The 17,835-nt window shown below is 39.6% G+C and overlaps 2 protein-coding genes across 3 annotated transcripts in view; one reads left to right on the plus strand and one right to left on the minus strand.

The window, feature by feature from the left end:
- Nucleotides 1-3,808, plus strand: part of ankar (ankyrin and armadillo repeat containing) — a 65,676-nt gene extending 61,868 nt beyond the window's left edge. The window contains exons 21-22 of the mRNA XM_052029995.1: nucleotides 367-476; nucleotides 3,405-3,808. Coding sequence (XP_051885955.1) covers nucleotides 367-476; nucleotides 3,405-3,638 — 344 coding nt within the window. The 3' untranslated portion in view covers nucleotides 3,639-3,808. The remainder of the gene's footprint in view (nucleotides 1-366; nucleotides 477-3,404) is intronic.
- Nucleotides 3,809-4,731: 923 nt separating this feature from the next.
- Nucleotides 4,732-17,461, minus strand: osgepl1 (O-sialoglycoprotein endopeptidase-like 1). 2 transcript variants are annotated; one of them, XM_052019326.1, is made up of 7 exons: nucleotides 17,057-17,461; nucleotides 15,659-16,046; nucleotides 10,323-10,527; nucleotides 10,077-10,228; nucleotides 8,696-8,826; nucleotides 7,181-7,252; nucleotides 4,732-6,954 (listed from the first exon to the last, which is right to left on the minus strand). In XM_052019326.1, the coding sequence occupies exons 1-7, from the start codon at nucleotides 17,248-17,250 to the stop codon at nucleotides 6,876-6,878; spliced, it is 1,221 nt and encodes a 406-aa protein (XP_051875286.1). In that variant the 5' UTR covers nucleotides 17,251-17,461; the 3' UTR covers nucleotides 4,732-6,875. The 2 variants fall into 2 exon arrangements, with proteins under 2 accessions (XP_051875286.1, XP_051875293.1); XM_052019333.1 differs by having other exon boundaries at nucleotides 4,738-6,954; nucleotides 10,077-10,225.
- Nucleotides 17,462-17,835: the final 374 nt, after the last annotated feature.

Consider the following 17,835-nt stretch of genomic DNA (forward strand, 5'->3'; position numbering starts at 1 on the left):
ATCTCAGTTCTGAAATGCTGATCCCTTATTTATTTATCCGGAGAGTATGAGCCCTGTCTGCTTAATCTCTCTTCAAGACATAATGGCCCCAACTCACCGTTCCAACCCAAGAAATCAATCAGGTGAACTTTTGTTGCACTCCCTCTGTCCCAACCATATCCTTCCTTAGGGAGGTAGACAATATTCAGAATTCTCACCAGCACCCTATATAATTGTAATAATTAGTTCTTGATTATCCCTTTAGTTCATCCAAACTGTTTTTCTCAAAATGTTTTTCTTTTTAATATGTTTTGCTTGTCTTTTCATTTCATATATATAAAGATAATTGACTGAACATATTCTGGTATACAATTGTTTTCCTTGCAGGTCAACTGCTCTCTTCCCTTACACAGACTCGAGCAGGTATTACTGATGCCATGATTACAATGGGAGCAGTGGAGAACCTTTGTCCACATTTATATGCTGAGAGGGAACAGGTAAAGGAAACACAAACGAAAGTAAAAACTTTGTGAATCTGTCTTTGCCTCCATTAAGATACTAAAGTTACAAAGAATATGATGTCTTTTTCATAGATTTCCAGTCATAGGACTGATGCACAGGAAGACACAAGCCCGTTTTATACAATATGTTAAAACATGCAGAAGTGACAGTTTCTCTCAATGTTAAACATGGACTTAATGTCATTTCTGACTTTGATCATTGGCAATTAATGAATAATTTATCTTATTCCAGGGAGCATGTGGTTTTATATCCAATTTGGAGGTGAAACTTTGGAAAAAAAAATAGAATGCCTGTTTTAACATATTGATATCTACATTTAATTGCAGTGGTTTAGCCTACAAACGTCTTTACGTCCTCCAATAATAGATTCATGGAAAGACCCTGGAAAAGTGAACCATTTGTCATATCTCAGAGCCACCACTCAGCAAAGGCAGACATCATTCAAAAAGATTCACCATTGCCATTAAAGTGCTAACATTGGCTGTGGTTGATTGAGGAATACTTCAAGATCAATACTTCAAACCTGACACAAAACACATGTTCTTTCAAGCAGCAATAACCTCTACCTCCTACATGCTTCTGGGACATAGAGTCATAGAGTTACATAGCACAGAAACAGGCCCTTCAGTACAACTCATCCATGCAGATCAAGGCACCTTCCTGAGCTAGTCCCATTTGACTTCATTTGACCCTTATCCCTCTAAACTTTTCCTATTCATGACCTTGTCCAAATGTCTTTTAAAAGTTAAAATTGTACCTGCCTCTACCACTTCCTCTGGTAGCTCATTCCAAATACCCACCATCCTCTGTGTGAAAAACTTGCCCCTCAGGTCCCCATTTAGTTTCCCCTCTCACCTTAAACCTGTGCCCTCTAGTTTTAGACTCCCCTACCCATGAAAAAAGGCTCTGACTATCCACCCTATCTATGCCCCTCATAATTTTGTAAACCTCTATAAGGTCACCCTTCAGCCTCCTTCACTTCAGGGAAACCAGCCTATCCAGTCTTTTCTTTAACTTGAGCCCTCCAGTCCCGGCAACATCCTTGTGAATCTTTTCTGCACCCTCTCTAGCTTAATCACATCCTTCCAATAGGACACCGACCACACCTGCACACAATATTCCAACATCTTGTACTCATTTGGTGCAAGGGGCTGCAGTTCCCATATCGGTCTCTTCAGTCATCTCTGAACCCACAGATCCAGAGCGGATGCAAGTCATGATGGATGATGAAAGTGTGGGGAAGAACGAAAGGGATTAATGTAGGATTAGTTTAAATGGGTGATTGATAGTTGGCATGGGCTAGGTGGGCTGAAGGGCCTGTTCCGGTGCTGTATGACTCTGTGACTCATACTGAATCCTGAGTGACTGTCGGGAAAATATAACTAAAGCAAAACATCCCTAGTTTTTTATTCAATTCCCCCATAATAAACAATAACATGCTGACAGCTTTCCAAATTATTTCCTGTACCTGCATTCAAACCTTTTGCAAATTGGACCCCCCCACCCCCCCCCCCCCCCACAGCTCAGAGCTCTGCAATCTCTATCAATTTAGATTAATTTTTGTTTTTCCTGCCAAAATAAAGAATTTCACATTTTCCCACATTGCTACTCCACTTGCCCAATCTTTGCCCACTCAGTTAACCTATCTATATCCTTTTGTAGCCTCCTTGCTTCCTCTTCACAACTTATTTTCCTACCTATCTTTGTATCATCAGCAAATTGAGCAAGAACGCCTTTGGTGTTTTCATCTGAATCATCCATACAAACCATAAAAGTTAAGGCCCTAGCAACACTCCCTGTGGCACACCATTCATTACATCTTACCATCCAGAGAAAGACCATTTAAGTCTTCCTGTTAGTCAGCCAGTCTTTGATCCACACCAATCTCATATCACAAACACCAAGACGTTACAACCTACATGACGAGCTTTTATTTTTCCCAATAATCTTTGATGCAGCACCTTATCAAATGCCTTCTGGAAATCCAAGTATAATACATCCATCTGTTTGCATTTATGCACAGCACTTGCCAGCTTATATGCACAACGAGTCTCCTCTCAGCTCTTTTCATTATACCCTAAATAACTGTACCTACATCCTAATGTATATACCTTTTCAAAGTCCCTCATTCTGCCTTCTTAAACCAACTCGGAAAACCTCTCCTTATACCAACTTACACTGCAGTTCACACATCTCTCTAACTCTGTACTTCTTCACATCCCCACATTCTTTATTTTCTATTCACTTTTCTCTAGATTTCCCCTAAATCCCACAACCTATTTACCCAACAATGCATGATCTACATTTACATCATATTCAGAGTAGTTCCTCTTTAATTCTCTATTCATTAGGAATGTTTTTGACTTCTGATTTTTGCCCAAAATATTGAAATGTTAAAGTATTGTTGGGTTGTGTAATTTGTATGTGTGTTTCAATTCAATGAACAATCATTTGCAAAAGAAAATCATAAGCTGACTGTGAGTGTTTTCCTTACATATTCTCTGTGCGTCTGATGCATTACCACAAAGGAACTCAGGCATGTGCTTCTGGGTTTTGGGATTACACGTGTGACTCTAAGGTGGTGCAGGCCATTCGAGCAGAAGCTGGCATTCACAGTTCTCGTGTGGCCTGCTTTGGCATTACTTAAAAGAGCTCTACCTGAGCAGGTTTCAGGCTGTGGAGTCTGATGCCATATTCCTGACCAGTGATTTTTTTTTCACCCAGCCCTTGCAGTGATCCTGTACCAGCAAGTCCGGCCTAACTCTTGCCTGACACTTCCCTTCACAGATGCAGTGTGACTGGCTGACTATTTATAGCATCTTGTTTTTTATTTCATTTTACACTATGTCTCTCACTTTAATGAGCTTTAATATAAAAAGACACCAAATGTCTGGCTGTTTCAGGTCCGTGAGTCTTGTGCTACAGCTTTGGGATACTTGAGTTTTAATCGAACTGCTCACCGACGCCTATTGGTGGAGTGCAGGAATCATCCAGAATTATTTGATCTTTTAATATCTAACATAAGTCCAGATGGCAAAATCTGCCAAGAGTTTATAGATGAATTCAACGTGCAAAAATTAGTTGGCTTGCCATCAGAGAGGTATAACGTTCTGTTGTTGACAAACATTAAAAATTAAAGCAGCTGTTCTTAAATACAGCTTTACTGGGATTAGTGAGCTCTTAATATGCTGTTTTACTTTTTGAAACCCAGATTGCAATTAATTGAAGGACAACTGGTTGTGGTCAGAGGAGAAGAGAAAGGTAAATCCTATCAATACTCTTGAATTCAGTGGTGATTCCTATAAGGTAACTCACACCTCCATTTAAATCAAAGGAACAAAATTGTTCCAAGTTTATAAATTATATAATTGTGAATCAATAATTTTATCACAAGAAAAAAAATCAAAGGACAAAAATTTCAAGAGACACTGATTGAACAATTCACAACTGGTAAAGTGGAAGGGTATTGAAGCCCGAGTTACACCAAGACACTCCTGTCAAATTAGCTCTTTTTGATGCCCTCTCTCCTCTCCAGAGACAGAATTTAAACTCATTATCTAGGCACACAGTCCACTGTAGTACTGAGGCTTTATTATTACGAGTGTTGGCCTGAGGATGAAATGTCTAACCAAATGCTATCTGACTATGTCAGTCAACCCAAAAACCAAAGAAGAACAAGGAGTTCTGACACCTAAATCAATTCTACAGTATATATACCAACTGATATAAAAATAATTTATATTTTTATGTTTCTCACAACTGATTAAATATCTATTCTCTTTATCTCTTAAGTGCTAATGATATAAAGGCAGGTTCTAGATGATTTAGTTAATGTAACTTCCTGTTTTAATCAGAGAGATCAAGAACAGCCACATGTCCACATGAAAAGAAGAAAGCTTTGGCTTTATGAATGAGATCTGCTCCAAGATGAAACAGCTATGACTGCTGAATCTCAGAATAAGATATTACCCACGGTTTCTGAAATAAAACCCATTCATTTTCAAAATGAAATCAAAGGAATTCATACTGAAACTCTGACCAGGCTATATATCTCTTGCTTTAGGATATAAGTAGAATGTAGAGTTTGATGCCCTCTTACCTATGCTCACATTTTCATTTATTTCCATTTTTAATTCAGGAAAATGTCAGGTAAAGTGATAGTACTGTTGTGATTTTTTTTTAAAACACTGTAATTTATCTTTCCTGCCTGGTAATGCTGTAGCAATTAAAATGCCATGCTTCAAATTTATCTATCTGTTTATTTTGGTAGATGGTAGTTCCTGGGATAACACAATATGTAGGGGCCTCAATGTACCAAGTGTGTCACATGACAGCCAAGTAATTTGCATTTAGGAGAATCAAAGCATCTTTACAACTTCTCATACTTCCAGCAGTAATTTTACCATCACATTTGAAATGGAAATATTAACTTCCTTCATGGTCAAGGTATAGAATGGGAAGACCCTTGGAGGTGCACTTCAGTATCAATGTAATTAAAAGGGATTGAGAAAAGTTAGTGAGAATATTTTAAGAATTAAACACATATTTAGTATTTTTTTTGTGGAACAAAAGCTACTTACAAAAGTATCTAAAAACACAAGTCTAGGAGTGTTTCCATTGTTAAGCTTTGAATATTTAAGATTTTAACTTGACATTATCCTGCCTACTATTTAAGCTTTTGTACACCACATTACAGTGGGAATTACAATACAATGTGCAGTACGGAAAAACATAATTTAGTTCAATCAGTACCATTCCTGGGTCACATTTCTCCTCCTTTCTGCTTCATCTACCATCTAGCATCCTATTGAAAGCATCTAGCCTAGCTATCTGTGATAGGGAATCCCACACTCTGACTTTCTGAGTAAAGAAGTTTCTCCTGAATTCTCCACAAGATTTATTTTATTGTTCTGATTATGTATTTTTTCCAGCACTTATTTTGGTCTCCCCTCCTGCATGATTGCTTCACCAAATACTTCTGCATTCTTAAAGTACTTCAATAGGTCACCACAAGTTTCTCTTTTCCAGATTAAAAAAAAAAGAGACATACCCATCACAAAAATGTTGAAAAAGCTAACCTCTCAGTGCTTATATCATCCCAGTATATTTTTGCAATGTATCCAGTGCCTATATTCAGCTCAGAACTGTACATTGTTCAGTCTAATGAAGATTCACAGGTTTAGTATCTTCTCTGCTTGTCAGTCTATTCCTCTGGAAATAAATCCCAACATTTTGCTTAACAACCTTGTCATACTATTAGATCCCCAGGATTTACCCCTTCACCAGTCTAGAACAAGTTATCTAAAGGCTCCTTAATCTTTCTACTAAAATGTGTCACTTCACACTCAATAATCCACCAATTACATGCCTATTCTTTAAATTTACTATCTTCTATTTTGCCACCATCTTTCATAGTTTTTACAATAGTCTCCAATTTGACATCATCCTCAAATCTGTATGTTTTCTTTGTGTTAATGCATCAGATGTATGGTGAATGTATAAGGAAAATACTCATAGTAAGTTCATGATTTTCCATTTCCAAAGACATTATTTATATAATCAGTAAATAACAAAAGTACAAGCAGCTACCTTCATGGAATACCACTAATCAACTATCTACCCATCTGTGCCTTAACCAATATTGTTTGTTTTCTGCAGCAATGCTCAATCCATTCTGCTCCCTATCCCCTAACTCCGCATGTTCTAATCTTAGTAACGAGCCTATTTTGCAGTGCCTTATCGGAAAGCCAAATATTACTTTCACTGTATTATCCTTATCCACTCTGTTGTTATTTTTAATGAATTCAATAAGAATGGTTGTGCATGACCTTTTCTTCTCAAATCAATTCAATAATATTCAGTAGATTAATGAACACTCAGCAAACACCAATGTAAAGGATTATTTGCTCTAAAACATCACATAAGCTGATTTTGATCAACTTGGTGAAAAGGTTATGTCACAAGTTCAAAATCTGGGTTTCTTTGGGTTCAGTCTTCACGTTAAAAATCACAGAAAAATCGAGGGGGGAAATTAGAAAAATTTAAAACTTGTAAAGGCAATAAAACTTGTAAAGGCATTAAAAATGTTCATTAAACAGAGGAAAGATCAGAAGAGTTTTCTGATCCTGGTTGTTATCATCGATCCTTTTTGAATTAAATGCTAGTAACTTTGCAAGATTCCTTCACATCAGAAATTCACTCACGCATTCAATGAACTTATTAGATGTCTAATATTTCAAATATACACACTTTAATATTGTAAATTATAATTAGCAGAATCTAAAATGTGCATATTTCATTTAAAAATCAGGCTTATTGGAGTTCTTCAGTTGTTGATTCTTAAAATGGCCAACCACCAAGTGAAGTCCCATTAATCATATCTTCAGTTTAAGATAAGGGACTTTGAGTGCTGCTTTCCCGACTTGTTCTGATAAATTAATTCCGAGAGGGGCTCTACAAAACAAAATGAGCAAGATTAAGTTAACAGCAACAATGCATTTTCATTTTAATTAATTCTGTATCTGCTCACTTTAAAATGGTCTTACTATTCAGTCCTGGTTTTCCCATAGGTTTGAACATAATTCTTAAACAGCATTAGCAAAATATGTAAAATCTATACATTACACAAAACTATTTAATCTGTGTGATTTTTAAAAGAAACTAAAAATCTGTCACTTACTTTGGCTCATAACGAATTGCTTTTGGGTTATGTAGAACACCAATTCCTGCTCTAAGCCTCTCAATACCATTCCTGAAAAACAGAAACATGTTGTGCATGTGTGCATCATTTTTACTGTTGTATGTCACCTGATACATGACAAACATTATTAGAATCTGTTTTAATATCAGGAAATGGGCAGCTTATAAGAACTAGATATTAAGTTAAAATCAATGGAAACACAACAAAGGAAAAAATAATCTATTTTGCATTTATAGCTTCCCATTACATTAGGTGAATGATGTGAAATAAAAGTGATCAAAGTAGGAAGTAAATAGTGATCTATGCAGACAATACAGTAGGGTACAAGTCAGAGGACAAAATGTTTAAACTATAATCTTGTCAAATCACATAACTGAATCTTGTACTCAGTACCTGAGTGTGTGGTACAAGGAAGAAAGACACTCAGGCTGAGAAACACTGCTGAGACTAATTATGAGAACGTTATGGAGTAACTTTTCAATCACACTATTAAAAGAGATCCTGCAGAAGTATTTTTGTTAGTAACAGCCTTGGGGCATAAATTCACATCAAAACATGATAGTGTGATAACAGGACAGAATTCAAATCAGTATAACTTTACAACTGATCTAAGGAACCTGTTCATAACTGATGGACAGAACATTTGGTAAGGACACAAGGGTAGGAGGGAGGGTATGGAGAGGTCGTGAAGGAGTAAATCCTGGCATCAGTTCAAACAACAGTTAAGTTCTGTGGTGAGCACACAGCAGGATCTTTCACAATGGATGAGCCAAGATGTGCCAAGTGGCCTTCCTCTTCTGTCCTTACCTTGTGCCAAGTTGAAAATCAGACACTATTTTCTGCCTGTATTAACATATTTTCTACATTAAAAATGTTGAAAATTATGTAGCCATGTAGTGGAAAAAAATGCATGTTCACGGGCTGAAGTAATAATTTTACACCTTGAGATTGAATAAAATGATGAGGGAAGAAATAATTTAATATTTATTATGCAATGGCTGCACATTCAGTCTCCGGAATGCTCTCAGTGCCTTCCTGAACTACCTTGAGTTAAATGTCCCAATTTTCCTTTTGCTATTCAGTGTCCTATTTCCCCTATTTATAATGGACTCTGCAACGTCACCTTATATAGAGAGGTGTTAGAAATTATTGCTGATGCCGTTTGATCTAACGAATAGACATAAAAGCTAGCTGAAGAAGGTGGTGAAAGTACACCACCTCTTTCACCACTGCTGATGGAAAGGGGAAAAAAATTGACGATTATTTTCAATGCTTTTGGATCAATGCTTTGAAAATTGGTCCAGAGTCCAGCAGAAAACAAGGTCAAACCTTGCCCAGATGAATTTCCTCCACTTCCTGGAATATTGGAGATGAAAAGCTGTCACACATTTGTGACCAAGAAACAAATCTGGGAAATTCACATTTTTTTTTTAATTCAAGTTTCCCACAAAAGAGCCAAGCAATAACACTTCAAATTAAGAAAAGCACTCTCACCATGCAATCATGATGCCATTGTCTGTGCAAAGCTTAGGAGGAGGACAATTCAGTGAGAACCCATTTGCTTCAGTTACTATCTGCAGAATTTTTATGATGTATTTATTGCTGGCCACTCCGCCTGACACCACCTGAGGTGAAGTAAGGAATACATGTGAATAAATGTTACATAAATAGAAAACTAAGATGTTAACTGTGTCTTAGAGAATAGAGCAATACAGCATGAAAACAGCCCTTCGGCCCAAATTGTCCATACTGACAAACATGCCCACCCATCTAAGCTAATCGCATTTACCCACGTTTGGCCTGTATCCCTTGAAATCTTTCCTATCCACATACCTGTCGAAATGTCTTTTAAATGTTGTTACTATACCTGCTTCAACCACTTCCTCTGGCAGCTCATCCCATATACACACCACCTTCTGCGTGAAGAAGTTGCCCCTCAGGTCCCTTTTAAATCTATCCCCTCTTACCATAAACCTATGCCCTCTAGTTTTTGATTCCCTTTCTCTGGGAAAAAGACTGTCTGCCTGGATTGGAGAGTATTGATTATGAGGAGAGACTAAGGGAGCTAGGGCTTTATTCATTGGAGAGGAGGAGGATGAGGGGAGACATGATAGAGGTATACAAAATATTAAGAGGAATAGATAGAGTGGACAGCCAGCGCCTCTTTCCCAGGGCACCAATGCTCAATACAAGAGGGCATGGCTTTAAAGTAATGGGTGGGAAGTTCAAGGGAGATATCAGAGGGAGGTTTTTCATCCAGAGAGTGGTTGGTGCATGGAATGCGCTGCCTGGGTAGTGGTGGAGGCAGGTACGTTGGTCGAGTTCAAGAGATTGTTAGATAAGCATATGGCGGAATTTAAAATAGGGGGATATGTGGGACGAGGGGGTTAGTTAGTCTTAGGCGTGGTTTAAAGGTCGGCACAACAAGGTGGGCCGAAGGTCCTGTATTGTGCTGTATTGTTCTATGGTTCAAACTAGTCGCTAACAGACATACACAGCAAACCAGATGACTCTTCATCTAACAGTCCCTTCCTGTGTAGAAGTACTTGGATTCATCAACATTTCCCAATGGAGCCACTGTAGATTCTGATAACTCAACAAAATGGAAACTTTACATAAGTGTCAACTGATACGCCGCAAGGCTGAGCTGAGGTAGATGGAATGGGAGGAGGCTCATGTGGAGCATAAACATCTGCACATCACTGGGGCTGATGGCTTTTTACTGTGCTGTGTATTCTTTGTAAATTTCAGTTTAGTGTTTATATACTTTTCCAAAGCAACTTCCTTCACTGTTCCATTTAAGCAGCAGTCCATATCTGACCACGTCTCACCACCTTGCCCAACACATAGTATAGGTACAGAATAAGATACTAACCAAGGCTGGGTTTGATTGAGGCAACAAGTTTTCCTTCTTACAGAAGAGAATAGCTCGATGTGTACGCTTTGCTAAGTGAACTGCCACTGTATGTTGTACAGCAGCAGCGATGTCATTCACACACGACAGCAACTGTCCATCCTGGATACCTGCTTGAGAAATAGATCTAACTTACGATACACAAGAGAGTACGAGAGTAAATCAGAATTGAGCCACATAAAGTATAAATCTAAAAGACCAAATAACCTTCTTCTTTTTCCTTTTTCATAATTATTTGATTGACCTGATTGCGGAGACCGGAAAAGGAAAAGTCACAGTCTAAGTGGCGGCTCATAGGTTGTGTTATTTCAACACGCAGTCGATTCCCCATTCTGGCCAAGTATTCAATGGCTTCACCCCCACTCATTGTACAGCATGCTGGGTGATTTCTCAGCGAAAGTCTTCTCGCAACCTGCAAAGAAAGAGCATCGTGGTTTAAATTGGCTATTATCAGAAAAATTGCTTTATGTCATAAGGCCTTTTGAACTGTTTTCGAACATTTCTAATGATTAGAAACATTTAGAAATGGTTGAAAATATTTAAGTATTTATAGAAACTACCAATAATGAAAAAAGAATAATTTCACTTAAAAACATACATTACTGACTAACACCCAATGTAGAAAATCAAAGAAACACAGCTGCAACTCAACAAATGAGTTCACTCCAGTTAAGTTTCCTCACTATCTTTCTCTCCCCTCAAATGCACATCAGCTCATTGCTGGATAAGCCAACAACAGCTGCATGTGAACTTCCTGCAAAAGCGTGGAAAATTTAGCCCAAAATCTCAGATGCAGCAAGATACAAAGTTGATTTTCATTGATTAATTGAATTTTTCTGTTTGTTTTTCATCTGACTTAAACTTGCACTGTACCTTCCGCTTCTTTGAATGCTTTCTTGGTATATCAATATCTCATAGAAAAAAAACTGAAAACTTTTTCAATCGCACGGTCTTATATATGCCATGCCTAGAGTGAGTGAGAGATGGTTGGATGACAGGAAGCACATGTGTTTACACAAGAACATTAGAAGTTGGTAGGACCTTGTTCCACCTCAAGCCCTGATCTGCCAATCCATAAAATCATAGCTGATCTGTCGCTGGCCCCAACTTCACTTTTCTGCCTGATTGGTATTGGTATATTATGGTCACCTGTACCGAGGTACAGTGAAAAACTTTTCTTGCATACCGTTTGTACACATCAATTCATTACACAGTGCATTGAGGTAGTACAGGGTAAAACAATAACAGAATACAGAGTAAAGTGTCACAGCTACAGAGGAAATGCAGTGCAGGTAGACAATAAGGTACAAGGTCATAATGTGGTAGATTGTGAGGTCAAGAGTCCATCTTATCGTACAAGGGAACCATTCAATAGTCTTAGAACAGCGGGATAGAAGCTGTCCTCGAATCTGGTGGTTATGTGCCCTCAGGCTCCTGTATCTTCTGCCAGGTGGGTAGGGTCTTTGATTATGCTGGCTGCTTCACCGAGGCAGCAAGAGGTATAGACAGAGTCCATGGAGGGGAGGCTGGTTTCTGTGTTGTGCTGGGCTGTGTCCACAACTCTCTGCAGTTTATTGCGGTCCCGGGCAAAGCAGTTGCCATACCAAGCCGTGATGCATCCAGATAGGACGCTATCTATGGTGAATCCAGAGACTGATCCCCATATCCTTGGTTCCATTAGTCCAACAATCATTCACGTTCTAAATATACATAAAGATTCAGTATCTGCACCAAGGCAGGGAATTACAAAAGATTCATAACCCTGTAGAAAAGAAAATCTTCCTCTCCTCAGTCCTTTAACCTGAAACTAGATTCTGTGACCACCGAGTCTGCACAGTTCATGCAGATTTACAGCAACAAACAATCTGCTGGAGGACTCTCTTGTGTCATGCGGATTTACACCCATTGTTACATTCTGTCATATTTTTATTGACCCCAGAAATTTAGCTGTATTTAGATATCAGTAAAATGGATATAATTCCACTTGTAATTTATTAACTACTGCTCTATATAGATTTTGTCCATGATACACAAGATTTAATACAAGTATATGAGATGAGGTCTTTGTAATGACTAAAATTGCAATTGTTTGTACAACGTCTAACAATTAGATATACATTTTTAGGCTTGCTGGTTTTTCTCATGGTGTTGAAAATTTTTAATTAGTCAGATTTTATTCAGTGTAGTAACTCACTAAACATTTAAGATAATAAGGGGTAACTTTTTCACACAGGGGATAGTGAGGATATGGAATGAACTGCCAGAGGAAGTGGTTGAGGCAGGTACAATTTAAGAAGCACTTGGATAGGTACATGGAGGGGCGGGGCTTAGAGCGATATGGGCCGAACGCAGGAGATTGGGACTAGCTGGGGGGGGGGGGGCACTGTGGTCGGCAGAGAATGGTTGGGCCGAAGGGCCTGTATCCATGCTGTATTGCTCTATGACTGAAAATCCTAGAGATAAATTAATGTGCTTTCATAAGTTTTATCATTTCATGTACAGTATACCCTTTTTGATTTAAAATAACAGTTCCATTAACTGATAGCTCAATTTTTTACCAAAATTCACTCCTTGAATTTTGGGATTTGCAATACTAAATCTAATTGACTGGATAATTCAAAACATTTTCTGTATCATAATTAAACAGTACATTAGTTGATTATTTGCTTCAAGCTGAAGTTTAAAAAGTACACATTGTTCCTGATCCTTGGATGTAGCTTGAATAACTGGTAAATAATACATTTTAAAGATTTTCAGATTAGTGTTAACATTCTGCTGATTTTCCATAAGACATAGGAGCAGAATTAGGCCATTCGGCCCATTGGATCTGCTCCGCCATTCAATCAATGGCTGATACATCGTTCCCTCTCAACCCCATTCTTCTGCCTTCTCCCCATAACCTTTTGACGCCTTTACTGATCAAGAACCTATTAACCTCCGCTTTAAATGTACCCAATGACTTGGCCTCCACAGCTGTCTGTGGCATTGAATTCCACAGATTCACCTTCTGGCTAAAGAAATTCCTCCTCATCTCTGTTCTAAAGTGATGTCCTTCTATTCTGAGGCAATACCCTCAGGTCCTAGACTCTCCCACTACTGGAAACATCCTCTCCACATCCACTCTATCCAGGCCTTTCAATATTCAGCAGGTTTCAATGGGATCCCCCCTTATCCTTCTAAACTCCAGCAAGTAAAGGTCGAGAGCCATCAAATACTCCTCATACGTTAACCTTTTCATCCCCAGGGTCATTTTCGTAAACCTCCTCTGGAGCTTCTCCAATGCCAGCACATGCTTCCTTAGATGTGGGGCCCAAAACTGCTCACAATCCTCCAAATGCGGTCTTACCAAAGCCTGATAAAGCCTCAGCATTACATCCTTGCTTTTCTATTCCAGTCCACTTGAATTAAATGCTAACATTGCATTTGCCTTCCTTACTACCGACTCAACCTGCAAGTTAACCTTTAGGGAATCTTGCACTAGGACTCCCAAGTCCCTTTGCACCTCCAATTTCTGAATTCTCTCCCAGTTTAGAAAATCGTCTACGCCTTTCTTCCTTCGACCAAAGTGCATGACCGTACACTTCCCTACGCTGTATTCCATCTGCCACTTCTTTGCCCATTCTTCCAACCTGTCCAAGTCCTTCTGTAAACTCTCTGCTTCCTCAACACCACCTGCCCCTCCACCTATCTTTGTATCATCTGCAAACTTGACCACAAAGCCCTCAATTCTGTCATCCAGATCATTAACATAAAATGTGAAAAGTAACAGACCGAGCACTGACCCCTGCGGAACACTAGTCATCGGCAGCCAACTAGAAAAGGCCCCCTTTATTCCCACTCTTTGCCTTCTGCCAGTCAGCCAATCTTCTATCCATGCTAGTACCGTTCCTGTAATACCATGGGCTCCTAGCTTGTTTAGCAGCCTCATGTGCGGCACCTTGTCAAAGGCCTTCTGAAAATCCAAGTAAGCAACATCCACCAACTCTCCTTTGTCTATCCTGCCTGTTACTTCCTCAAAGAATTCCAACAGATTTGTCAGGCAAGATCTCCCCTTAAGGAAACCATGCTGACTTCAGCCTATTTTATCATGTGCTTCCAAGTACCCCAAAACCTCATCCTTAATAATAGACTCCAAAATCTTACCAACCACTGAAGTCAGGCTATCTGGCCTATAACTTCCTGTCTTTTGCCTCCCTCCCTTCTTAAAGAGTGGAGTAACTTTGCAATTTTCCAGTCCTCCAGAACCATTCCTGACTCTAGTGATTCTTGAAAGATGACTACTAATGCCTCCACAATGTCTTCAGCTACCTCTTTCAGAACCCTGGGGTGTAGTCCATCTGGTCCAGTGACTTATCTCCCGTCAGACCTTTCAGCTTCCCAAGTACCTTCTCCTTAATAGTAGTGACTACACTCACTTCTGCACCTCCACCCCAACTCTCGAATTTCTGGCACGTTGCTGGTGTCTTCCACAGTGAAGACAGACGCAAAATACTTATTCAGTTTGTCCACCATTTATTTGTTCCCCATTACTCCCTCTCCAGCATCATTTTCTAGCAGTTCAACGTCCACTCTTGCCTCTCCTCCTAGTTTGTGCAGTATTTTATGCCCTCTCTTTTGCTTTTATGCTGTCTTTGATTTCCCTTGTCAGCCACAGTTGCCTCATCCTCCCTTTAGAATGCTTCTACTTCTTTGGGATGAAATGATCCTGCGTTTTCTGAATTACTCCCAAAAACTCCTGCCATTCCTGCTCCACCGTCATCCCTGCTAGGGTCTCCTTCCAATCAACTTTGGCCAACTCCTCTCTCATGCCTCTGTAGTCACCTTTACTCAACTGCAATACTGATACATCTAATTTTAGCTTCTCCTTCTCAAACTGCAGGGTGAATTCTATCATATTATGATCACTGCTTTCTAAGGGTTCCTTTACCTTTAGCTCCCTAATCAAATCTGGTTCATTGCACAACATTAAATCTAGAATTGCCTTTTCCCTAGTGGGCTCGACCACAAACTGCTCTAAAAAGCCATCTCATTGGCATTCTACAAATTCCTTCTCTTAGGATCCAGTGCCAACCTGATTTTCCCAATCTACCTGCATATTGAAGTCCCCCATGACCACCGTGACATTGCCTCTCTTATATGCCTTTTCTATCTCCTGTCGTAATTTGTACCCCAGATCCTGGCTACTGTTCGGAGGGTTGCATATAACTCCCATCAGGGTCTTTTTACCTTTGCAGTTCCTAAACTCTACCCACAAGGATTCTACATCTTCTGATTCTATGTCACTTCTTTCTAAGGATTTGATTTCATTTTTTACCAACAGAACCACTCTACCCCCTCTGTCTACCTGCCTGTCTTTTCGATAGGATGTGTATCCTTGGATGTTTAGCCCCCAGCTGTGTTCTTCTTTCAGCCACGACTCTGTAATGCCTACAACATCATACCTGCCAATTTCTAACTGTGCTATAAGCTCATCTACCTTGTTCTGTATACTGCATGCATTCAAATATTCCACTGCTGATTTTAAAATTTTACCCAGTACATACCTTGTCTAGTGTGTCTCCTGGGGCTTCATCCAATGTTTGCCCGAGAAGAATAAAGTCATCGACTCCACGGGCAACGGCGAGCAAACTGTGACCACCAGAGATCAACAGGACCAGGAAGGGAAACTCTACCAATTGTAGCATTCTAATGGTCAGTGCATGGGCCTCCATATGATGAATAGGGATAAAAGGTTTCTTATATTGTTCTATTAGTTTCAAGCTGTACTCTAGGCCCACTTGTAGGCTTAGTGCAAGTCCTGGCTTTATAGTAGTTGCTATTGCTGTTAGTTCATTAAGGGAGACTCCACTGTTATCCATAGCTTCCTGCACCACTCTGTCCAGATGCTCTCTGTGTAGCCTCTGAGCTACAGGTGGAATTATTCCACCTGCCCTGAAACAAAACATAATAAGGCTAAATTATTTCTGATTTAAAAGTTGATAAAATATCCAAAAAAAAGTATTCTTCCTTTTCATAGTTAAGACACAAGGCCAAAGAATTTTGTTTGAATCTTTGGTTATTCACAAGTTGTGGAAGTCACTGGCACATAAGCTATTATTTATAAAGAGTAGTAACATCTGAGTGTTTTAATTCAAACATGTCATGTGACTAAGTTCCCTGCTGTAATTTCCACACAGTTCCAAAGCAGTAAATGATTTACATCTTAGCAAAAAAAAACTGCTCTGCATACACCTTCTGCCCAAGGAACATATCGAAAGAAATCAGTGACCCAAACTGTATCATTTGAAGACGATGCAAATGCTTTCTTTTGATACTGAGACATTATTTTCATATTTACATGCATTACTAGCATGTTTTTGAAAGTTTATTCACAAACAAACACATTTTTTGTATGTATCAAGCAATCAGAAATCAATATTAATTTGCACTTTGGAATAATTATTCTGAGCAAACAAAATAGGGAATTATCAAAAGGTAACAAGCCACAGAAGTGCAAGTGAAATAGTTCCTGGGAAAGTGAAATTTCTTTCTGGGAATGATTTTTCAGAAAAGTGTTACATTGTTTAGAATCAATTTAGCACTGGCTTATAAGTATCAAAGGAAATACAGTGTAAATAATACTATAGATATCTAGCACTTGGCAAAAAAAATTGCAATTGCGGAAATTTGACCCAAAAACAGAAAATGCCGAAAACTTTCAGGTCAGGCATTTTTCTACTGATGCTGCCCGATCTGCTGAATGTTTCCAGCATTCTCTGCTGTGTTTGCAGCAAAACAAAAACTTGAATTTCTAGGCAATTGCACTGGGCGCAACAAATATGGCCTTGATTATTAGATGGGAAACAAATGCATTAAATTCCACTGCAAGGCCATTACATATCTTGCAAATAGAAGCTCCAGGATTTAATAACTGGTGGAAGCATTTCCATTAGAATACCTACTTGAGGTGAGTTTCTTTCTGAGAATGTAAGGCTTCTCCTAAGACTCTCCCTGTCTCGCCCACCACGGCCGCGGCAGTGTCATCGCAGCTGGTTTCTATGCCCAGCACCAACCTGGGCTCACGCCGGGACTGACCGAGGACCCCGCGGGCAGCGACCGAACTCAGGGCTCGGGCACGCAGACAACGTATTGCCATGGCAACGCAGACCCGCGCAACATTCGGTTTCCGAACCAAACGACACGGAGAGCAGCAGCAATCGCTGAAGGTGAGTGCACTGCCTGCTTCCACTTCACTTGCACCGTGCACTGTTCACCCAAATTACCCAGCAGATTAATAACCACGCGGGAAAGCAACCCCTCCCGCCATATCTCCCCAGGCCGGACTTCCACAAGGGTAGGACGCTTTCTGTGTCACGACTGGCTGCTCCCCCAGTCTGCGGGAGTGCAACTATAATTCCGTCACTTGAAACATTCCGCCTTCCAGTTGAATTATTTCCCGTAATTTCGAGCTGTGAGATTTGCATAAATACATTCATATTTCTCTTTTAGCCCCGCTTCAGTTGGTAGCATTAAACTGAGAGTGTAGAGGGAAGATAGCCAGTATAGAAGTGAGAGGGAGGGGTGAGGCAGGGGACTTGGTTCCGCCTATTGCTCACCAGCTCTTGTTTTACCCCTCCTTCTCACCTCTTTACACTGGCTGTTTTCCCTCTGCGCTCACTCCTGATGCGGGCTCTCGACCCAAAGTGTCGACCATCTCTTCGCCTCCACGGATGCTGCCTGA

Source organism: Pristis pectinata, chromosome 1 (genome assembly GCF_009764475.1).
Source record: "Pristis pectinata isolate sPriPec2 chromosome 1, sPriPec2.1.pri, whole genome shotgun sequence".
Lineage (NCBI taxonomy): Eukaryota > Metazoa > Chordata > Chondrichthyes > Rhinopristiformes > Pristidae > Pristis > Pristis pectinata.

What these genes read in the sequence shown, in the direction of transcription:
- osgepl1 (XM_052019326.1), bottom strand. Translation starts at nt 17,250, where the DNA reads ATGGCAATACGTTGTCTGCGTGCCCGAGCCCTGAGTTCGGTCGCTGCC. An exon ending in AATGGCATCATGATTGCATG is followed by an intron (nt 7,253 to 8,695) that starts GTGAGAGTGCTT and finishes TCTGTTTTTCAG; the next exon opens with GAATGGTATTGAGAGGCTTA. An exon ending in GCAATTCGTTATGAGCCAAA is followed by an intron (nt 6,955 to 7,180) that starts GTAAGTGACAGA and finishes TTTGTTTTGTAG; the next exon opens with AGCCCCTCTCGGAATTAATT.